Source organism: Rhyacophila brunnea, unplaced genomic scaffold (genome assembly GCF_057557595.1).
Source record: "Rhyacophila brunnea isolate RB1 unplaced genomic scaffold, BYU_Rbru_1.0 scaffold_6, whole genome shotgun sequence".
NCBI classification, from domain to species: Eukaryota; Metazoa; Arthropoda; class Insecta; order Trichoptera; family Rhyacophilidae; genus Rhyacophila; species Rhyacophila brunnea.
This window is the reverse complement of record NW_028233276.1, coordinates 16,883,506-16,909,390: the sequence shown is the minus strand read 5'-3', so window position 1 is coordinate 16,909,390 and position 25,885 is coordinate 16,883,506. Positions and strand designations below refer to the sequence as shown.

Genomic DNA, 25,885 nt, shown 5'->3' with positions numbered 1-25,885 from the left:
GTACTACGTGCTCACCTGCAGATCTATTCCAACTAAATAACTCCATAACACCCAATCATAGCATTTCTTTACACTTACGAGGTCTGAGATAGCCCCAATGTGTTACGGATGTATTCCATGTGCAAAATGCAGTTTGTACTCATGTTTCGCCTGAAGCTCGAACTTGTTGTGCTTTGGGCGAGTTCTGCGTTCGCAGTGTAGATACTATCGATAACGCCACAATAAAATGACAGCTCGAGCTGTTATCTAAGAACCCGGTTGAACTAACGTTAAAAGTGTTATTTCATACTAAATGCATAAAATACATACATAATAGCATTTTTATCAAAATGTTGCATGATTTTGGAGTTAAGTGTTCCGTTGGAATGGACCTGCTGATTCCTAATTGAACACAAAAAATCTTATCATCTACGAATCAAAAAAAATATATATATATAATATAAAGAAGAACAGGTACAATAGAAAAACCACACACAAAGAGTTAACAAACAGGGACTGTTAATGAGAAATGATCAAAACTACTTTTCTATCACACAAAGAACCCATTCACATGAGAGAGATACTCACATTTTGATAGTGCAGGTCCCCGTTGGTCATCGCCGTCTCGTTCCTCCTCTTCGCCACCGGCGTCTCCGGAACAGTGCCACTCACATCCTCGGCCGTAGACTTCGCGACGGTTTCCTCCTCGATCTCATCGTCGTGGTCTTTGAATCCGTTCACCAGCTTTGTCGTTCCGTTCATTTTTTTGTAATCGACGGGAGTTACGAATTCCGTCGCCAGTTTTTCGTTCGTTTTCCTTAACAGATGCCCGTTCTCGTGTTCGAATGTTTTGTTCTCGAAACCTTCCTCTCCCGAGGAGTCGTCTTTGCCGTTGTAGTCTGCGAATATCCTCACATCGCTTTCGGAGCCAGGTTCCGAGTCTATGTATCTCAACTTGGATCCATCGCACTCATCTACAGCCAATAGGCAGCTAATGCTTTTGGCAGAAGAACCATTTTCGTATTTGGACGGCAATTCAGATGTGCAGTTGTTACTGAGCTCAGAATAACTTCCATATTTATATATACCTGAATCGGCATCCGAACTACCGTTTAGTTTACTGTGAATGCCGTTTGTAGCTGAAATTGGTATGTATGAAGCAAAATCTGACGTATGATTTGCTGTACTTTTCTTAATAGACACATCCTCGTCCGGTTTTTCGCTTTGACCTATTTCTATATTTAGGACGTTTTTTGTGAAATCTTCTATTCCTCTATTAACGTTTGTGGGTTTTGTGTCTCCATTTCCAACATAGACGGTGGTGGACTTTTCCAAGATTCTACCAACGGCATTGTCAGGCTGCAGCTGGCTTTTGACGATGGAATCTATAGGCACTCTATCTGCTGTCATTTTTCCCGCAATGTATACAGTAGATATATCACTGCCAGGATCAGTGGCATGTTTAATCGTATAACCAGATTGGCTATTCAGTCCTGTTTTGGAATCCAAATTCGGACTGGGACTCGGTGATAAAAATTCCCATCTCAAGCTACCATATTTACCATCGGAGGATACTCCACTGTCTAGATTCCTCACACGATTGTAAATATTATCGCTAGAGGAATCGTATAAAGTATCCCTAGCTGGCAATCTGGTTACAGTCATTTTGGGGTCAAATTTGCGACGGATTTCTGATACAGAAAGCTGCAAGTCATTGCCGTTGTCGTCGGAAACCGTGGAACCGTCGCGATATCCATCCGGCAATCTATTGGGTTTCCTATATGTGGAACTTCTGGGATTGGCCGCGGAGAGTTGCGCCTTGTGTCTCTGCGCCAGGTAGTCGATGTTCTTGGCAGTCGTCGACGCCGCAGGATTGGAAGCGGTGGACGAGCAGCGCGGGGTCAGCCTCTCTGAGTGTATATTAGTATTGCCTGTATCACACTGGGAAACACACTTGTTAACTAGGGTGCTGTTAGTAGTAATATCGTGAAGGCGTTTGATGGGTCTTATTAGGACATCGGGCGGGTTGACCGTGTTTACCTCGTCTCGACTGAGCCTCCTCGAAGAGGGGGGCGGCCTTCCGGTCAAAGCCTTGATGGCCTTGTTGTTGGCCTCGCCGTTGGGGCCGGTCACAGCAGTGGAGAGCCGCTGCGCCCGGGGGATATAGTTCGCCGGAGAGTACTTGTTGCAGAAGTCCGCGGTGGACATCTCCAGGAACGACCTGGGGAGCGGGTCGCTCCTGGAAGATTTGGAAGATTCGCTACGGGTGACCGACGTATCCCTAGACCTCGATCCGGATCGAGAAGCGAATCTAGAGACCCCCGATATTCCCGAATCGGAATCGGACGCCGCGTTCGGGACGTATCTGGTGTACTCGCTCGAATACGTCGACATCTTTCTGTCGCCATCGTATGTCAACCTGGAGTGTGTTCTGTATTCTGTCACAGAGTTGGCGGCCCGGTCGGAGTATGCACTCCGCAAAGAGCTGCTTCTCGGTGTTATATAAGAGCCGCTAGCGGAAGAATAGTACGGCCTGTCCAGTGAGCTGGAGCTGCTCAGGGTTGACCTGTACGAGCCGGACGACAGCGAGTTGTTGGACGCCGTCGAGTACCGACTCGGCGACACCACCGGCATTTTGACAGCTAATCTCACTTTTGTCAATGACGAGACAAACAATAATTGTATGATAAACCACAGAGAATTATTTCGTTAGTGTCAGTTCAATTGTATGCTTCTTTTGATTCGATTAATTTGGCTATCACAAGGCAAAGTGGCGCGGTTTGTTAAAGTTATTATTATTGTAAATAAATAAATATTAAATATATTTTTATTTTATATATTTATTTTGTTATATTATCTAAATATGTTTAGTTAATAAGCTACCGACAGCTAATTAAAACAATTATTTTTAATTACACTACTCAGGGGACGCGATACAAAAATATCTATAATAGTATATTTAAATATATATATATATATTAATTTTAGGTGATTTTTAAGGTTTAATGAGTATATTTAAACTATTTTTTAATGAACGGGAGCCTATAAGGTCTGTGCATCGTAGATTTGTTGAGCTTATGCCGACTGGAGTGCATTCGGGAACACCGCATGTCATCTGAAATCAAAAAGAAAATAACAGGAAATTAATGTGTGTAACCTTTTTTTACTGTATATACGTCATTTGAGCAGTTTGCATCTATGCTTGAGAGCCGCTTGTTAAAACAATCGCAGATTAGTGAACCGGCAGTCAGCAATGATAATAATTGTGTGAAATTTGTGGGCAAGTCAAACTTCATAGACACTGACTGCAATATAATATAGGTATTACGACCATGTTTTTTGTAATTTCCTGCATCGTTGAATTCTTTTAATTTACTACATTAGAGAATAAGAATTGTCATTTAATAATTACAATATTCACATTAAAATGTACTCAAGTGTTTTTCCTTTTAGGTATTCCAAATTATATCTAAATCGTGAAATTACTAAAGCGCAAAATAAATGTGGTTGATGTGTTTTTCCAAGCTGTCAAAGGAAAAATTTTCTCCCAAAATCAAATATAAGAATTTCTACGCCTAAAGGAGTTAAGAAACAGAGTTACCTAGTCAGGAGAAAATGTTAGCTTTTTCAGCCTTCTGAGGTCCAAATCAAAAATATTTCCTTCTGACATTGCCTACTTAATAAATGTACAAATGTTCCGATTTTAAAAGTTGTAAGAAGTAAATTGATATTATAAATTTTTCATACTTATAAATTGCAATGAGCGTTGATTCAACATTTAGATTGTTGTCTAACGTCCTTGGATGGGCTTTCCAGTTCGTTTTATCTCATTATAATAAAATTACCGATTTTCAAGTGTATTCAATATACCCACAGAAGACGTGGTGAAATATTTTCGATTTCTCAACAATCTCACCAGGTAATAATTTATCGAGAAACGAGAATCGAGTTTTCTCAATATTTCTCGATTATTCTCGATCACTACCTCTACTACACGTTGGACGAGTCGTGAATCACCCCCACGTATACAATAAAAATGTCTTACAATGTATTTATTAGTGACGAAAGGTTGAGGTAGGCTGTTAAGATCTGACATAAATAGTGCATACTAAACTTTGCCAGTCTAATGCTTAGTCTATTTGTTATAATTGAACCTACAATGTAGACAGTGTTTGCTAGAAGGTATTTAAAATGCAATCATAGTAGAAACTAGTCAAAAATATTCATGACGTATCTATAAAATATCTAAAATTATGCCATTAAACTATACATAATTTTAAATATTTTATAGATAGAAAAATATTTTTTATCGATTATAGTTTGGTTGGCAGGGCTTTTAAAAAACTGACCAATATCATCTGTACCTAATAATATTATGTATTCTTAATTCAACGAAAACAAATAAGTATGACTGAAAAGGTGTGTAGGTACTATGTTTGTCGGATCGCCCATAGCATACCTAAACTATTATGGTGTGGCTTAAATAGGGTTTAGTTGAATTTTAAAAACTAACTAGCACCATCTGCAAATTGTATTCGTAGTTCAATGAAAACAAATAAGTATGACTGAAAAGGTTTCTTCTTTTTTCTTTCGACCATGTCAAAATTTTCGATCCTAATAGGATCATATGGGCCTCCACAGTGTGGAGGTTTGTATGAACAGATTTTATTTTTACAAGAAATGGATGTCAGCCACTTGCTCAACCTATTAGGTCCATACTCTGACTCATACACAAATTGAAAAACAATATGTCGTCGGTGTTTTGTAAAAAGAGCGAATTACCCAAAATGCTATTTTACAGGAGGAGCATTTTTAACTTTTGACATTTATTTGTTTATTACCTGTGGATGATTATAAATATCTAACAAGTTTATAACAAAGCTTAGAAAGAATACTGAGATTATAATAGGCATTATTATATAATATTTTAAAAGGCCTAATATGTCACATTCGCTTTTTATTCGTAATTTTAATTAATTTAATTTTAGTCCATTATTATTTTTAAGTACTTTCCTGTGGAGATACAAATTCGCCCTTTTTACACAACAAAGCTAGTGGGTTACATATTGTATTTTCATTAAAATCTCGATTTCGCCAAGATGGTTGATTCGCCTTTTTTACAAAACAGCGACGATGTGTACTTGCCAGATCGAGGATTCGAACCTGTGACCCTCAACACTATAGGCCGGCGCTTCAGCCACGCGGCCATCGTGGGTTTAGTGTGCACTATTTATGTGGAATCTTAACAGCCTATCTCCACCCCTCGCCACTGGTATTTCTAATATTTAAAATAGTGTCTACAATTATTTACTAGACTGGAACTAGATACATAATACAAAATTGCTTTTGTTATACAATATTACTAATAATCAAACAAGTCTTTCTTGATTTCAAGGTGCAAGGTGAGACTGCAGACAGAATACTAAATATGTAGAAACAATATTGATGACGAGATAGCCACCGTTTATAATGCAAATTTCCTTGTCAACCTATGGACTGAAAATGAAACAATTCCGTTACTTATTAATTAGGCATATGAAAACATGCCTAAGCGTAATTTGCAATAAATAATTACACAGCGTAATGTATAGTTGTAACTTGTAAGTACGTTTGTTATAATTGTCAATAATAAGTAAGAAGTTAAAGTCCGAGTAAATAAATATTAATGACGTAATTATAGATCGTCACACAGTAGGAACCCTTCGAACTTCTTAATATGCAGTAGCGGTTTTCCTTGAAGTGGAGCACGTCATAGAAAAGATAATAAATATAATTCCGATAGACTATATGGATATACATTGGTATATGTTGATATTGGCATATATTGATGTACAGTAAATTGTGACGCAGGGATTTGAATATCTGAGTGTCCTACGAAAATGAACCACGCATTATAGACGTGCAATAGTGTGTGTAATACACCAATATTAAATGAGCTCCGTATGACGTATTCTTGACACGTATTAAAATTTATCCCGTATTCTTCCACACTCGAGATCAGTTGCCTGCTTCTCCTTATCCGTTAGGTATTTCAGTTCCCATTATTTCTGAGTTACTTTTTTCTGAGACGCTTTTAGGTACTTGGCTTTTTCAAAAAGTACCAAAAACTTCATTGGAGATAAAATTAATAAATATTTACACGTTTTGGAGTTTGTAAATGTACAGAATCATCGCACAAAAGCTCTGTTACCATACATACCTAATATACATGTACACATACATATTATCATAAAACACGAACAAATAAGCCATGAACCAGATACGTACCCACTTGCATCGATCTGTTTACGGATATCAATTCAATGCAACGAACATAGATGCAGTAAATAAACAGATGAAATGTTTATAGGTGTTCAATAGTTGACAATGAAATGTAAGCTAAACTGCACAGATATTAACACCACTATGTTAGCATTTCAGATTTTCTAACTCGAACAATGGCTGTCGGTTTTTGAGGTTAATTGTGTTTACTTTTATTCGCGCGCTTTTATAAGACGTTTCAAACTAAATATTAATGCCGTATTGTTGTGACACATCGTGACGGATTGACTTTTCATAAGCCCTGCAAACTGGCAAACATATTTCGACGTTAACACAAGGCGTTATGTTTCTATATATTATGTTCGCGCAAGCTTTCTCGGCAGGCCTCGTATTTGGTGACAAACTGATTCAACAGCTGATCTGACATGCGGGCGGTAATGAATAAGTAGGTACTATTATGTACCCAAATAATATAATAAAAAATAGCACGCCCGAATAACACAGGGATGACGGTGTCGCGCGCAAATAAAGCGCAAAATCATTGATGCCTACTTGAATGCACCAGCAACGCCGTGGGAGAAAGACGGCGACGAGTGGGTGAGCACCAAGATGACTGGGAATGTTGAAAATAAGCGCGGATTTTTGGCAATGATCAGCGCATGTGTCGCACGCTCGACGCGAGACACTCGCTGGCGCATTGATGCCCAGCCCCTGGGAAGCGAGCGATACCGAGACTCGTCATTTGCATTCTCAAGGGGGCCAGCAAAATTCAAAATGTAGTAATTGAAAACACACCTTACGCATCAATAGCCTCCGTAGGCCAGGTTAAGCAGTTAAGATGTCTGATAAGATCTAATTAGGACATCTCAGGACATCTAGTTAAGAGCAAAATAATATGTACCTACTTACAACCAAATACCCATTCATAAAGCTTGCCTTAAGACCTAGACTAGAGCAAACACATCCAAAACTAAAATTATATGTTTTGCGAAACCTAGAAATGAGTTTAGTTTAGGTACTCCAAAGATGTTGAAGAGATCTGTCTTCTATAATAAACGGATCCTAAACATATGAGAATGAAGCAAAAATGTACCCTTGGAAGACCCTTGGTCTACTAATTTTCATATAAACTGAAAAAATAATACGAAAAGAGTTTCTTCAAAGTCTTTGAATGTAAAAGAAAAAATTGATCAGAGAAGATTATGTAGCTGAGTATGTGGTCAGACGCAATCGATTTGTCAGCAGAATTTAAAGGGGGCCTCGACACACTTCAAACCAGTAATACAATTATTACATAGTACCAAAATCAAAACCTCTCAACTAACATCAAAGGGGTCTATAACATACCACTCAAGCAGATAGCTAGGGGGAGGCGGGGCTAGTTGTTACGGGGGCACATTGTTACATCGTAGTTAACTTTCCAACCATAAGGTCCTCTGGCTTACGTGTCGCATAGTAGATGTAAATATCCTGTCCGGAGTCGCTGACAAGAGACCTGCTGCATTGATTGTATGCAGTTGAAAAAAAAAACCATTTTGAGTGAATTTCGTGTCTCAAAGCAACTTTTGTTGGCTGAATTTGAAGTTTGATTATTACCAGACTATAAGAGGTAATTTTTTTTAAAGTATGCTATTGAAAATCAGCATATTTATGCTCATATTTTGATTATTTACCGAAGTAAATACAATTCCCGTGTTAACGTTATAACAATTTCAATTTTATTTGGGTCTAAGGGCTAGTTGTTACAGTGAGGTGGGGGCAGGTTGTTACTGTAACAACTAACCCCACTCACTACCACTTTACTACAAATTCTTTGTTATCTTCATTATTTGCAATAGGTAGGTACTTATACCATCTATTTGTATTCCTCTAGAGTCTAGATTACAATCTTACAATGGTGAGGACATACAAAAACAAAACCGATAGAGGTAAAATTTCCAAGGAAACCTACAACAGAGCGGCTAAAGAAGTAATTGAAAACAGAATATCTCTTAGAAAAAAAGCTGCATAAGCATACAAAGTAAACTTTATGCCCTTACAACGTTACCTATATAGAACGTAAAGATAATCGTCCGACCACTTCCAAGTTAGTGGGTTACGCAAAACCTCGCCAGATATTTTCTGTCGACCAAGAAAACGAGCTTGCAACATACATAAGAAGATGTAGCAAAATATTTCATGGCCTAAGGAACTAAGAAACCGAAAAAGAAAGTGGCGTTATCTTCTTCGGACTCAGAGAATGAAGAATGCTTCTCTTTGGAGAATTATACTTGCTCTAAACCTGGGCAATAATGGATCTAATGCACAACATGCAAAAATTGGGGTCACATTTCCCGTATTCGTGGGGATAAAGTTAATTTCATGTGTCAGAATAATGATTTTAGTGACTAAATATAAATGCAAAGGAAATCACAAGCAAAAAACTTACTTTTACATACATTTTCAATTATTGTGTTAGTTGGTAACAATGTGCCCCCACCCTGTAACAACTTGCCCCCGGCTGGGGCACATTGTTACAATTTTCGTTTTTTGTTTTTAATGCTATTGTAATTTTTGTAAGGTTTGTATGGATACAAATAAACCGTATTGTAATAGCTAAATATATGTAGAATTAGTAATAATTAATATGATGTGTCTTAAGATAAACGGATTTCAGATATTTCACTTTTTCTTTTTTTGTAACAAGCCCCGCCTCCCCCTACGTACTTGTACACAAAAAATAAACTTCTACGTAATAATATAATGTGTTATATTATTAAATAACACTATCATCTCTTTTATGTTTACTAGGTATGTTGATAGGTATGTTTTTAATCGTGAGGGCCTCGAAATCAGCCAGTGCCTCACGTCCCATAGCTATTGCAGATTCGCGATCACGTCGTTGACCTATATTGCTAACTTGCGTGGAGTGTCTATTAAAATGAGGAGATTTTATGTGTAATGCTATATTGTCCAAAACACACCTAATGGATTAGTATTGTTATAAAACGAAAGTCAATGAGTATGCAACCCTGTCCCGAAAATTTATTTTAAATTTTCGTATTGAAACCTGATAAACAAGTAGCCACAAGAAGAAAGGTTCACTACCGCCGGACTTAACGTTTAAATTTACGACCTTCGCCAAAAACAAAACACAGTAATACTTGCAGCTTTCCAAGAAAATTTGACTTTAACTTTGCACCTATTTACTACACATAGCAGTGGGCAGTGAGTATTTGTCACACACTCACACTCATTGATTTCCATAGATTTTCTTTTCTTTCGTCAATCGAATTTTTCGAGCACTTTCATGAACGGGCATTCTCTTGTCGTAAACAATGACTCTTTTTTTAATGTTATACCTACCACACATATACACAGTGAGTATGACACGGTAAATTGGCTAGGCACAGTAATGTCGCGTGGGGGTAGGCAGGTCATATATTGCTATGGGGCGGCACTTAATAAAATGTAATGGATACAAAATGTCGAAGCATTAAAATTCTGGCAACACGTATCGTAATACGCTAAGGCGGTTTATCGCACGCGCAGAATTTTCACATGGGGGCCTCCAACTTGTCAGCGATTCAGACCTGCGCGTACCTTCGACCACCGCTGTTTGCGAGTATGTTTCATATAAATCTTCTAATCGTCTAACAGTCAGTAGGTAGTTATTGTCTGTTTAAGTTTAAGGTAAAGGATGGCGAAATTTAAATGTGTTCACGATCCTCAGCCATGAGTGCACGACCAAAAAGAGAAAGAGAGAGAGAGAAGTTTAAGGTAGGTAGGTGGCAGTGGCGAAGCTTGGAGTAGGCTGTTAAGATCCGACATAGATAGTCCTCACTCCTCAATAAACTTTGTCAGTTATTTATACGTATTTGTTTTCATTGAACTAAGTCTATAATTTACAGAGATGGTGTTCAAATTCTTTTATTCAAATTCAATTAAACCCAGTCGAACCCAAGCCATAATGGATAATAGTAAAAAAATAATCGTCTCTCTGTGAAATATCTAAAATTATGCACTTAAACCATACATAATTTCAAATATTTTATAGATAGAATAATATTTTTTTATCTACTATGGTTTGGTTAGGCAGGGCTTAATGAATTTTAAAAAAAAACTAACCAACAACATGTGCAATATGTATTCTTAATTCAACGAAAACAAATTAGTATGAATGAAAAAGTGTGCACTATTTTGTCGAATCGCCCATAACATACGAAAACTATTATGGTTTGGTTGAGGCAAGGTTTAATTATTGATTTTTTAAAACTAACCAACACCATTTGAAAATTGTAGTCTTAGTTCAATAGAAACAAATACGAATGACACTATTTATGTCAGATCTTAACAGCCTCTTCGCCACTGGTAGGTGGGTATCCAACGAATTTACATACGATTTGATACAATAAAATGAAAGCGGGCGGCATTCTAAGTCTGCTTAAGGGCGGCACTTTGCCTAGGGCCGTCACTAGGTTCGACGACTACCTAAACGCCAAAACCCATAAAATATTAAATAAAATTGAACGTTGTTGAATTTTATAATGTATAAAATTAGTTATCACCTGATTGGTATTAATTCGCCACACGTTTTACGACGTGTTCAGTTGGGTTTACCAGTTGATAAAGCTTGCCATCCGACCATAGATAACATCCGACCGAAACACGTCGTCGGTGTTTTGTAAAAAGGGCGAATCAACCATTTTGGCGAAATCGAGATTTTAATGAAAATACAATATGTACCCCACTAGCTTTGTTGTGTAAAAACGGCGAATTCGTATCTCTACAGGAAAGTACTTAAAAACGATAATTGACTAAAATTAAATTAATTAAAATTACGATTAAAAGGCGAATGTGACATATTAGTCCTTTTAAAATATTATATAATAATGCCTATATAATGACAGTACCTATTCTTTCTAAGCTTTATTATAAAATTGTTAGGTATTTATAATCATCCACAGGGACCACAGGTAACAAACAAATAAATGTCAAAAGTTAAAAATCCTCTTCCTGTAAAATAGCATTTTGGTTAATTCGCCCTTTTTACAAAACAACGACGTGTCGTAAAGCAATTTGTATGTATCTAGGTATATATGCGGTAGATTCCAAGTGATAAAATACTATTATCGCTCCTAAGCAGGGTATAATATTATGTGCTTCGGCTCCCTACAGGGTGAAGGCTATAATGACACATTTTTAACGAGGAATAGTTGTTAGCCGTTTGTCCAACCAATTGAGTCCTTGCTATGGATCAAACACAATATATTGAACGATATCATGCGAATTTTGATTATTTACATATTTATACCGATGTAATCTCACGACAGAACAACAATCACCACTATCACAGTGTGAAGTTGGCTAAACAGACATTTTTATAGGTTGAATATCTTAATGTGACAATAGTTTTTTACTTTTTTACCTCTCCCTGGATATGGCACATAGAATATGCTGCTACAATGTCGATTATTATACAAAATATTTACTCCCTATAAATTAATTTGAAATTATCATTATAGAATATTGTAGATAGATATTATATACCTACGTCCTTAACAATCGCCATCGCTTAAAATATATCATTCTAAAAATGGTAGACGTTGCATTGTGCACATCGGTTCTGCAAACTATAATAGTATTATCTCTACATGGTTAAATAAGTACATTATATAGAATTTTAAAAGCCGAGATAATGATATTGTGTCAGGTCTCGTGTGTTGACATGACACGTGAGCGCCTGCAGTCGAGCACACAGCTCACGTTTTCAAGTAGGGCCAGGTTACTGGTGAATTGAACGCCAGTCCGGCGGCAAAGATTACATTTAATTCGATTCGCTCATCGAAGCAAGGGCATTAGAATAAATTATTCATCATAATCGTATTGTCACAGCGACCTTTCCATTGGAATATTTTTTTAAAGAAACTAAAACGACGGCCAATGGACGTGATTGAAATATACAGGCATCTTCTTGGATCGACGAACGATCATGTTATTACTACGATAAATGTAGATATTTATTATTATTTATTAGCCCGACTTAAGGTAGTGTAAGACGTGGAACAGTAGTGAAGCGTTTACAGAAACACCGAGATTTGAGAAAATCACAACGATATTATAGTGCAACCTCGACGGGAATCGTAATCGGAAACCCCCAATCGCCTGATCATGAGCCAAGGCCCACTATAATAATAGTCAGACCATGACAGAAACCTGTAAACTTCGATGGTAGCGCTTACTTCGAATACAATAGGGTAAATCGATAATATAAAATGATGATTGTCGCATATTGAAATAAATGGTAGGAAATAAGCAATCGAAAACCTTTATTTATTGCGAACAGGTTACCGCATTGTATTCAAAGACAATCAATAACCAACACTAGAGTCTGTCTTCTATAAGCTTGCGTGCGGTTTCCCCCGTTTCAGCATCTTAACACTGCATTCCCTCTCGTTCCCTCCCATTGAAAACTTGCAACAGTCGAACGCGATGCCACAATGCTTGCCGTCCGCAAACGACGTGACGTGAACGGCTTATAGAAGACAGACTCTACCATCATAATTCGTAATTCAGTGCCCCGGCTTCTATATAATAGTCGGCAATGACTTGAGCAATGGCTAAATCCACGGAATCTAACTAACCACACATACAAAAACAACATTATAACAAGGCTGGAAATGGACCGAAGCGCCGTTCCGGTTCGTGAGATCGGTAAAATTATGTCTGAGTTAGAAAGATCTGAGAAACCGCTGAGTTAGAAAGATCATAATAACAAAAAATCGAACTCACTTATTTATATAAAATACACATTAAATTTAATAATATGTTAATATCTTCAGAAAATTGTCGAGCGCTCCAGTTCGTTAACTTTTCCATTTCAAGCGCTGCATTATAGTGAATGTTTTGGTTGCGGGACTCGAATACTCGCGGGACGGGAATAATTTTAGTGGCGGGCGTCTTATCCACTACCCTACTGTGGACGAATAAACTTAGACATAGGGTGTTAAAAAAAATACATCAAATTACACTTTGATGTTTTTATGCTACGATTGACTTATCACGCTCGGATTGTGAATAATATGAATTTTGATCAAATTTTCATACTCTCTGACGAAGCAACTGCTTCATGGAAAACCACGGCTGTCTACAGGTGCGAGAAACGGTCGCCTGTAATTTCGTGCCAACAGACTACGAAAAAATCCTCAAAATTAGTCATCAAAATCACAACAAATTAAATACGTAAAGTAAATTAAAACCAAAGTAAAAACACAGCTTTAGTTAATTGGGTAAGTTAGATACTATTGTATCTAGTATAAAATAGCGATTTTCTAATATAAACCTCATTGATTTTTTTAATTGTAAAACTGCTGACCCACCTATTATTATATTTAAATTTACGATCACGAGTCAGGATATTTACAGCTGGGAAACGTATCTACATTCTACACCCAAACCATGGGTGGCCAACCTTTTCAGCATCCGGGCCAGATTCTAAAAATGAGATTTCCTTCCGGGCCGCACAACCGATTTTTTTATTATACAAAACAAAAAATAAATATATATTAATAAAATAAAAAATAAATGAGAATCAAACATATTTATTAGATTAGACTTTTTTTAAATAATAAAAAATAAACAAAATAATATAAAAATAAGAAATTTTAGTGAGAAGTTTGATTTTGTGTGGCAGAACTAAGTGCATCAATATCGATATCGAGTGAGGTTGTTCCTACATGCAAACAGTTTTCCAAATGCACATCAGTGATTCGTGTTCTCACTCGGGATTTGATATGCTTCATCCGACTAAAAAGCTATTCACACGTGTAAGTGTTTCCAAATAGCGAAGTCATCATTAGAGCATGTTTGTAAAATGCAGGATATTATTTCTCCTTGTCCAAATATGTTTTGTAAAACTCTTCCAAACCAACCTGATGGAATTTCTCCTTTAACTGTTTGTTCATCGCAACATATTTCACGATGTTCCATTTGTAAATTTCCGGGTTGGCCACCCATGATCTAAACACTTCAGGAAAAAATATAGAAAAATAAGTAGGAGCCTCGTCGTATAATAAATTACTACCTACCACGTTTTTATTAGCTCGTATTCTTGTTTGTCCGGTACACATTTTTTCTTGTTTGTCCAAGATTTGTATTGGACGATTGAAGATTTTTTAATAACTTCCCGACTAGCTAGACATTTGAAACTTTTAGAATATATCAGAACACGACGACAATGCATTCTTTTAATACGTTTAGCCATTTTTAAGCAGAATTGAATTAATTTTCAGTTAATTCTGTTTTGTATGGAAAGTTATTATTTTCGGTTGCTAGGGAGGTCCCGGACCGGAGTCCTAGCAACTAAATTATTAATAATTATATACATGCGTTACTATGGAAATCAATATGAAATGTCAAAATGACATTTCAATATTCCATAATATTCATTCAGTATTTCTATCAAGTACAATAAAAAGTTTTTATTAATACATATAATTGTCAATTTTATATGATTCAACAGAAAATTTAAAAACGTGGTATATAAAAAGTTATTTTTATCTTGTAATTATTATATTGTAATCTTCATTAGTTATACATCGGCTTGTTGCACTGCGAACAATCTTCCTGTGCAAATAATTTGACCTTGTAATATTGTCATCATAACACAACATAAATCATAATAATATCTCATAATATAATCATAAAGCATAATTAATATGATCATTATATAATAATGTGTCCAAATTTTGTCGCCTATTAAACAGTTGTGTCATTATTTGAATGACGAGATAATTTGAATGAGAATGTTAATTTTGATGTTAGAAGATTTATTTAGATGTGCGAGTTTATCAAACGATATATTTATCTGATTTGTGGATTTGCAGGCATTAATAATAGGTAATACCTACATTTTGATGATCAGTGTATTTAGAAACGAGAGACGACAAGTAAAATCTTTGAAGCTGAAAAATCTCTTCGCATCAATGAGTATAAACTAGATATAATTATTATTTTAATATAAATATTGTTTACTTAAAACAAGAAAACACACAACATAAACACAGATCAAACCGTGACAATGACTCGTGGGGTTGCTGCCAAAAGTTGGTAAGTCGATAATTGAGGTATTTAGAGTTGATTAGAAAAAATTTCAAGGTCATCCGATATAATATAGAATATGCGTATAAAGCACAAAGAAATTAGCATTATGCCTGATTTTAGAGGGCATGGGTATTGTCAAACGACATACGACACTTAACAACATTCGGCAGTAACCCCACGAATATATAAAGTTATTTAGATAATGCTAATGAAATCCTTGTGAACACAACTAAATATTATGTTCATAATAATAATTAACAGAACACAATTTTATTATGAATATATCAATACCGTTCAAATATCTACTTAAAACAATTTCAATAAATCCCGTTGTCATCTCCGCTACCTAATCTTCACAATTTTTACGTTTGGTCAGGCGACAGTTCCTGAAGATTTTACCGGGCGGTTTAAACTGATAAGTATTTAGTACGTGCTGTAACGTCTTTTCACGATAACAGTTTTCTTCTATAAATTTATGAAAGTGAACCTGAACATTTTAATTATACAACATCTTTGTCATCATTGTCATCAATCTTCTTAGTTGCCCAGACAGTGTGAAGGTGTGATTTTTGGTCTGATGTTTGATTCTCAAGCAAAATTCATTCTTATACAATATCTACACATCCACATGTAGGTGTAGGTATCGACCTGTTAAAATAATAATAATATACGTACCTATAGTACATATGTACATATAGGTATATTATTGAAATAATTCTTCATAAAGTACGCACTTATCTACCTACCCATAGAAGTATATGTCCGATAAGAAAAAAATGCGAGTATTGTCAAAATTCAAGGCTAAAGAGATTTCTTGTGATAACATCTTTAAGTTACTTGAAATTTCACGAAATAAATGTAAATATTAGGTAATGAAAACACCAGTGATTAGGCAAGAAATTGAATATGTTCATATCTGTTACCATATTCGTTTTCATTTATTTGGGTATTTATTGGTGTGGAATTAGTTCTTCTGGTTGGCGGAGCCATATACGGATCGAGGCACCCATGGTTACCCCCATGGATAAATTAAACTTCATTAACATTATCAACTATAAATATAGAAACTTAATATCTACTTATATTTAAAAGTATGTATATGACTTTATAGGATGTAGGAATATTATTAATTTGATACTAAGACCATTTTTATAAATGAACTAAGTGTTTGAACTTTTGGAATAACTACCATAGAATTCCACATCACTATTGACCATTCCTTTTGTGGTATCGTTGATAGATAATGACGTCCAACAATACCCTATTTAATCGATACATAATATTATACAATATTTTAGGAATAAAAGCGAGTACTAGGTACCTATAACTACCTACTAACTAGATACTTTTGAGCGGATTTAGGTTTGTGTAGAATGTAAATGATTTTTTGACGATTTCGTCTGTGGGTGGCTATTTGTCAAAAAATCATTATCATTAGTTGATAATATTTTCAAAATATCGCAGGTTATTAATTTGAATAAAGCATTGTGAGTCTGTTTATAGGCGACAATTTGCCAATAGATGACAGTCAATGATAGATAACTTAAATAATCATCTATATTTATTTACATCGTGTACTTTTATTATGAATTTGGTAATGACTACTCCCTGGATTATTTAGGTACTAAAGACGCTAGTGCCCCAATAGCACACCTGCATTCATAGATTGATTTAATCCAGCCAAACTAAACTATCGCTCAGTTGGGAGTCCCAACTGTGAAGTGTTGCAAACTGTACAATAATAATTATATCCGCGAAAAATCTGAACTACTGAAATTTTACACAAATATGCCGAAAATATATACTTTTCAAGGATTTGAGACGAAAAATGTTTCTGTACCATAGTTTTTTTTCAGAAATACCTACTATACTTTTTACCCTTTTGTATCAACAGAGAAAAAGATGGCAACACTGGTTGGGACCGAAGATCACTGTGATATCTCGTCAAAGCGAGGAAAAAACATAGAACTGGTAATTAGCATGTGTGTGCACAGTTAAAGAATCAATTTATTTTAAAATATGAACAAAACAAACTTCGATTTTTACCTAATTTTGGGCACGGTCGGCATTTTTTTATTGTATCAATTTGTCAACATGTCAAATCTAGAGTAATTTATTTTCACTGTGAGGCCAGTCTGGCCGGAAAGATTTTAATAGGACCTAGTGGAATCTAGTAGGAAGTTACGGTTTACAAATTCTAATGAGGCGTTTTTCAATATTTTTATTAAAAAAAAAAGATTTGTTTGAAAGTCATGTAGGTATTACACCCAATTAATTCTATTGGCGTTTCTCACTCATTGGACTGGAAATAATAACTAATGTTTTATAAATACGTCACCAATATGATAGGTACTTTAAGTTTATATTGTGTGCCAGATTCTAATCGGAATACCTATTGTGAAAAATGATCAAAGTGCATACGGAACGGACAGATATTTTTTCGCCTGCCACACTGACAGAATACATCAACTCTGCGTGTCAGTAGATAGGATTTAAAGTAAGCAGTTTAATTATTGTTATTACATTTTGCCCCAACAAAAATAATAAATTACATTACAAAATGAGTTAACTACTTAGCTAATTATCTACTACTATAATATTATATTTTGATACTAAAATGGAATGGAATGACGGCTCTTTGCCGAGGGATGTCACTGGGAGTACAAATCATTACAATTATGTAGGTGGATTGCTATGAAAACTATGTCAACATTTTACATAGGAGATGGATGTTTTACATGAGTTCGTGGAATGTAATCAAATGTTATGACTAGTCCAAACCAAGATAGGTACATCAGTTCGGTGAACATTGTATTCAAAGTCAAACTGTTCAATTTTTTTGTAGGTAAGTAAGTACTGATACAAATAATGATCTTTGATTTTTCTATGTGGATGGGAAACATTGAACATAATACTTGGATATAAAGATTTTCTTTATCTAGACTAGGTTTTGTCATAAAATGTTTATAACGTTTCATACAAGGCAGTCGGACGGTCGAATCGTTTTTCACGCATGAATAGCCTTTTACATATTTTTAACTTATAGGTATGTAAATTGCTTAATTATTCTCATCCTGTCCAACTACCTTTAATCAAATAAGAAAAAAATAATCGAAAATCATAATATTTTTGTACCTGGTAAGTAGGTGTTGAAAATACCTTATTTGTATCTGATTTTATTTATTGGTAATATGCCGATACTTATAGCAATTACAATTTTATCATTGTTATTATCTAAACTCACTCGTTCGAAACGTCAAAATGCGAATATTTCGGCATCACGTTTTCACTTTCAAAATCACAACAAAAAAATAAGGTTAAAAAGCACGCAGGAGAAATTTGATACCGTGCCACACTGAACTCATCTTATGCGCCGCATTCCCCGAAATAACACATAACCTTGTATTCCTTGACAACGAAATCGATAAAATTTATTCGTATATCTTTCGTTTAATCTCCTAGAATGGATGTAATATTATCGATTATATATTTCCACACAATATCAGCACAAATTCACATTTCGGAATCGAAGAAAATTCACTTTTACACTTGCAGCGAACACGTCCGTAGTAAGAAGCTCCGAGCTAAATGACTGATTTTAAAATAGTAACCAAACTGCATTTAAAACGGAATGATAAAAAACAACCGCGATACACTCGGTTAAAATAATGTATGCTTCGACTAAACATATTGTGACATTGAGTGTATAAAGAACCTGACGAGGAAACAAATTTGCGCGATCCATAAAATACTACTATGCAAGGTAATATTATGCAGTGTGAAGGACGGTGACTATAAACATTGCTCTATCAAAATCGAATGACAGCTTCAATTAAGTATGAAATAACTATAATTCGGGTAGTAATGAGGAGAGGTATTTCTTACGAATTTAAGTACGCAATATTTCCATAATGTCGCCGTTCGATTTTCTAAAAATAAAGCTTAAATGATTAAAGAAAAAGAGCTTACGGAATAATCTTCAGCACAACCGTACAGGAAGTAAATCATATCCCAATTTCATTACGCGAACAATCGAAGTTAAACACGTATGGTTAGAATAACACTCCAGCACGGCACTCACGTCAACTCCATCGATATTTCTGTAGCAATTATAAGCGAAATTACACGAAAATACGTCTCAAAAAATCACTCGGTTTTCGCTTCATGTAATTTTAGACTCCATTACGGTGACGTCACAAATATGTTAGGCTCGCCCAAGTTGGCAGACCTATTTTTATTTCACCACTTTTGAGCTATCTCTGTACGCCTTTGCATCGTTTCTCTCTTTCTGCCGTGACGTTTTTGCAGGGCTAACTATGAATCATCGAAATGGACGTACGTGAAATCGTAGAAACGGAAATATTAACCTGTTTGACAGCAAAACTATTATACTTGTGGACATTGTGAAATATTTATTATTACAAAATATTAAATAATAATAATTTATATTATACACCTATTCGTAATATTATGATTATCCCGATAAACCGAATTAAAAAATCTTCTTACCAATACATAATATGCAGTTACAAAAATAAATAATTTTAGGACACTTCCTACCATTTCCCACTACATAATAATACATAATGTAACCAAAGTCAGTAAGTACATATTGTTAGAATCTGATAAGAACGGCTGAAAATTGGTCTTTGTATACAGCAATGAATCGAATTACTTGCAAGACTGTTCCAATTTCAAATTGTACCTATAGTACATTATTTTGGATTCAAGAAAGACATGATTTGACGCAACCGTGTGTCTTGGCCCTTATAGTTTCTTTATGAACTATTTTCTAACAATATTGATGGTACAAATCTACTAGGTAGGTACTTATTGTTATAATAACAGCATTTCTGATGAAAACCACCATGCCATCATGATTATATTATTTTGACAGTGGGTACCTACCTACGTGGTTGAAACAACTTTTTTTTCTTTTAATTACTTAAGTACCTAATGAATTAATTTGTTTATTTTATAATGACTTCCGTAGAATAACGTGTATGAATGGAGGGGTAAATAAGGTTTCGTGTATCTCGTACATCGTAACACCGCTTGTCGGCAAGACAGCCAAAGGGTTATAAAAAAGGAAAATTTATATTGTCCATCTCTTTCCGATACATTCATTAGCTCTCTGGACAAAAGAGTTTATCAAAAATATTTTAATGCATTACTTATTTGCGACAAGTTATTCGTTAAAAACTTTGTAATGAATGACCTTGACATAATTATTATTAAATTAGGTTGAATTTAGCGCATTTTCTACTTTTACTTAGTAAATGTGTTTCATCAGTCGTCGCTACTAACTTGTTCCAGTTCTATAAACATTAACAATTTCTCAATAAAATTGATAATAAAACATACCTAACTAATAATAATTATGTATGTACCTACCTCTGAGAAAATACGAAAATGACATCTTATGTATAATTATTGAATGCAATGTTGACTTTTGAATTGTCACATAGCTATATAAAAATAATCACAGATGGTACGAGTGTACATAAAATAGCGTTATTCAACGATTTCCTTCGGCGGCGATATTATATTAATAATATTGCTTATTATTATTCATTTAATAATTCATCTGAATACCTATCTTAAGGTACCTGTAATGCTGTGAAAATCGTTTTAAAGTCGTTATACTCTAACTAGTCTAACTAAAGCAGAGAGCGTAGATAATAATTCAATTAATGGCAGATTCCTGTTGGACACTTGTTTGAACACCGCACAACACAGATGTCAGTGTTAGGTATATAATTTACATAATATTATATTACATTTAAATAAATTACAGGTACCTACCCTACCAACTAATAAATTTAGTGTAGTTAGAAATATTATTATCCTATAAATAAATTGTATTAACATCATTCCTATAGTTATTCTTAATAAGTAGGTACGTAATTTGCTAGTAGGTATCAATATTCTCGGAACAGGTACGTCGTTTTCAATAATAATAATCTAAAATTAACAATATTGACAGAGATGACTATGGTGCCGTACACACATAGGAAGGTCGTAAAAAATATTAGGTACCTACCTATATATACCTATATCAAATAAGGTTTTTAGAAATATATTGGGTATATCCAGATTTACCATACTGTAGGGCTATAGAAACTATCGCCCAGGACCCCAAATTAGTGAAGGCTAAAATATTTTTATTTAATGTAGAAGCAAGAGAACGCTAAAAAGCCGAAAGATAAGACCCCAATTTATTATAGGTAAGTATCTTTCCAATCGTTCGAATTTCTTTAAGACTTTTTCTCAAAAAATCTTTAACTATTTACCTAATTGCCATGTTTAAAAGTCATTTTTCACTTTGGTCACGTAAAATAAAATTATTGTTAGACCAAAGTTTGTAAGTTCAATTTAATTTTGTATGCAAAAAGAGGAAAATTAAAGTAGGGTCCAATTTTTGTTTCATATAAATACATTTTTATAAGTTTTTTTTTGTGTGTAAATCTGGCTCTGTATGCTTGATCTAATATGTATCACAATACATTGTCGGTACAACAATAGATAGGCATCTGGCATATAGCTGTAAGTAGGTACTTAAAATAAACCAGGCAGGGTATTAAAATTCCAGAGCGAAATTTTTATAGAAATGTAAATACCTATATCTTATAGATTCTCAATTTTTGTATTATCACTAGGTATATAGTACCTACCAGTTGCAGTCGTTATATGTTTTTTTTTGTTATTAAGTAGGTATGCATTATAAAACCAACTATATGTAGGTACATACATACACATGGATAATGTGTACATATTCTGAATAGAATAGAGCCAGTTCGAAATTTTGGTTTTATTTTCTATCAAACACAAGATGGCGCTACTCGTTATCAAAATTATTTTTTTCTTCATACTTGATTTGTTCATTATGGATTAATAACATTATTTACCGAAGGTCCGGTCCAGTGGCGTAACCGGTGGCGAGTTTACTGACGTAGAGCTCCAACGCACTTAACGATTATAAAGCAATAGATGTTCGGACAGTGACGTCCCTAGACAAAATGCCGCCCCATTTTTTATACAGTATTTTTTATCATTCTTTCATGACTCCAATATCTAATAAATGTGTTGTATGGATACATTACTAACAGAATATATACTACTAAATCGAATTTAAATGCGATACTTCAAAAGACAACAATATATTGCGTATCCTCGGTTTCAGATACATTTAAATATACAACTGTGAACTGACAACTTTCAAAACTCACGAATGACTGGCAAAAATATTTGGATAAATTAATTAGGTCAGTATGATTGTACCTACATATAATTCAATATAATTCGCAAACTTGCACGTGTCATTGCTAGTCATCAAGGATGTGACGGCCAAGGATCACAGAAGTAAACTAGACATCGCGAACCCGACAAAAAAAAATCAGGCCTGTTAAACCTTTTATATTAATTATTAATATATTTTGTTTCCAACCAGTGAGCTCAATCTTTTAATGGAAAGATATTTCCGTCTTTACTAAGTTTAGATACCTATTTCTATAGTATACACCTAACGATTCTCCTCAATTTTCCGCCCTTCGAGTAACTGCCGCCCCCAAGCGACGCTCAATCTGCCTACCCCCACGGGACGTCACTGTGTTCGGATATACAAACATCGGCCCTTTTGTTCGAATTATCTAGTTACGTATAACATATTATTATTTAGGCGATAGGTATTTAGCACAGAACAGATAATAAATAGAATACCGATAGGCAATATTCAATACGCCGCATGGTGAAGCAGGCTTTTGAATGTGTGAGTGTTCTACGAAAATGAAGCACGCATTATGCACTTGCAATAGTGTGTGTAATACACCAACATTAAATGAGCGTAAATGCATAAACCGAGAGCAGTTTTAGTATTCGACGTAAAACGTATTCTTAACACGTGTGTAAGTTTAACCCGGATTCTTCCTTACTCGAGTCGGTTACCTGCTATCGCCTTACCCGTTGTGTATTTCAGTTCCCATTATTTCTGAGTTCCCTGGTATTTAGTAAACTTCTATGTTGACATAACTTTCTCCACCACGAGTGAACGATTACCCAAAATAAAAGATATTTTTTTTAAATATTACAATGTTATAAATTAAAATTGTAGGGATTTTGTTATGTCACGTTCAATTTGTGACAAATTAATACGCACCTTTTGTAGGTTTTGGTATAATTTATTAAGTACTTAATAACTCGGTTGTTTGAGGTTTGAACAGTTGGTGAAGACCCTCTGTTAGCGAGAGTATGGAAAGCATTGGGGCCCAGCCGTGAGACCCTATCTCAGATTGATTTTTGTTATTGATAAAGATCTACCATCGTAAGTTGGCAGCCGGTCGAATTTGAAACTAAAATTGTCTATCGAGGATAAATTTGTTAGAAATGCCATTTAATTTTACAACATGTTTCTCGAATTATGGATTGCATAATATTTGTACAGAAATCTACTACCAATAAAAAATTATAAATTACCATTTTTTGTTAGTTATGGTAATATTCTCAATGTCAAACTAGCGCCCTCGCTGAAATGCCAATTTATGATGGTAGATCTATAGTAATAATAATTATATCTTTCACCAAAATAATATTAGTAGACACCTATTTAGTTTTAAAAATTCATCACGATATGGCCAATTGGCAATTGTATAGTTTTCAAATAGTCAATCGTAACTATGTCCTTCCGGGGGCCTTATGTTATAACTTGCGAGTTGAAGTCGCCCGGTCGACATGACGTCATATGACATCATTGTGACGTACTACCGGAGTGATAATAGCATTCGAGAAATTAACGCTACACAAATACTGGCGTTATCCATTGTCCCCATACACAAATAGGTGTTTCAGCATAATAATATCTATGGTGAGCCGTGTGCGTTGGGCGGCTTGCCTCGAGCGTGTATTGGCTTACGTCACAATTACGTCATGTCGTTGGGTGACTTCATATCACAAGTTATAATATAGGGCTGCAGATGTATGGTCGTATGGGACCATGCGCTTGTTCATACACATATCGAAAGCTTCAAGTTTTCCGAGTGTGGTTTCTCTGTCTTCTCGTTGTGGGAGTATCCAAGCCACCATCGCCACCATCCCCGCATAGTAGAAGCGAAAGACATAGCATCTTACCATTACTTTTCTGATTCTAATATTTAGGCCATTTATGACCAAAAATAGTAGATTAGATAGGTACCTCCTCAGTCGTGTGTAGGTAGCTACGGCCTTCTCCTCTCGGCATAGGTATCCGCTTAGATGACCGTGATCATTATAGAAATCGATCTCTACTGCAGACAATCATACAACTGCATTCTACAATCGTCTGACGAAAAGATGACGCACGCACAATTCGCAATCATGTTTTCGGTCAATATAGGTACGAGTACCTATATTTTATTCAAATTTTGTGTTATTATTTGACAAATTTAAATATATAGGTACATTTATAATTGTACAAAATATTCATAGATAAATATTTTAGTTCCCCCTCACCCCGCAAAAGCCTTACGGCACCAGTGTGCTACGACACACGAATTTGGGAAGCCCTCGTCTATAGCCACTCGCTTTTTGTCTTTTTAGTATGCAGGTTTACACTGTATCTAGGTACCTACCTATTAGTTGGAGAACTCCGAAATAAAAAAAAAGATAATATCCTGGTTGGTAAAGTTATAGACTATAGATTATTAGTATTAGATTATAGAAATATTATCATCCAGGAGTAGTCAACCTGGTCCCTACCGCCCACTAGTGGGCGTTCCAGATTTCATGGTGGGCGGTAGGGGTGTTAAAAACATTTTCACTATGTTTTCATAAAATTCCCTATGACAATTTAAATTTCAGAAAAAATGGATACTATTTGTATCGCCCTCGCATAAGTTTACGGATATCATTAAAAATTTAATTAATTAATTAAATATAATTTCATCTGACTTCATGCTTCTATGTATGTAAAGTATAAATAAAAACATAGATTTAACTAAAGTAAGTTGTTTTATAAATATATATTCTGCCAAACTTAGCAAAAGTCTGACATAAAGTAGGTACCTATTTGGTAAGTAATTATTATTATAGGCTTTAACTTTCTGTAACTATTTTGTAACTGTAGCTATAAATGTTATACAGTAAAGTTACTTCCCTACTTTATAAATCACCATTACTGTGGAACCGGTGGGCGGTTAGAAAATTTTACTACTAACTGAGATACAAAAGTGGGCGGTAGGCATAAAAAGGTTGACTACCCCTGATATAAGCCATAATGCAGTGATGGTCAACCTATGGCATCCGGACGCGAATGTTTTATTTTGAAGAGAAAAAAAATACCTAAGTAGGTATCTACCATATCTAATAATTTAAAAAAATACAAAAATGTTTTACATATAAATATAATATACTAGCTGACCCGGCAAACGTTGTTCTGCCATATAAATTATTTCTAGTGAATATTTTGGTTGTTAAATAAAAAATAACGAATGTATCGTAAGTGTGTGGGGATGGGATCTATGTCAGAAAGAGGAATGGAGCGCTGTAGACGATGACTGCCGATAAAAACCAAAGAAACACCAACCATTCATTT

The 25,885-nt window shown here is 35.0% G+C and overlaps 1 protein-coding gene across 1 annotated transcript in view; it reads right to left on the bottom strand.

Annotated features, from left to right (window-relative positions):
* The window catches only part of LOC147065306 (uncharacterized), a 34,090-nt gene extending 31,325 nt beyond the window's left edge, over positions 1-2,765 (bottom strand). The window contains exon 1 of the mRNA XM_085956459.1: positions 568-2,765. Coding sequence (XP_085812585.1) covers positions 568-2,613 — 2,046 coding nt within the window. The 5' untranslated portion in view covers positions 2,614-2,765. The remainder of the gene's footprint in view (positions 1-567) is intronic.
* Between the last annotated feature and the right edge of the window lie 23,120 nt (positions 2,766-25,885).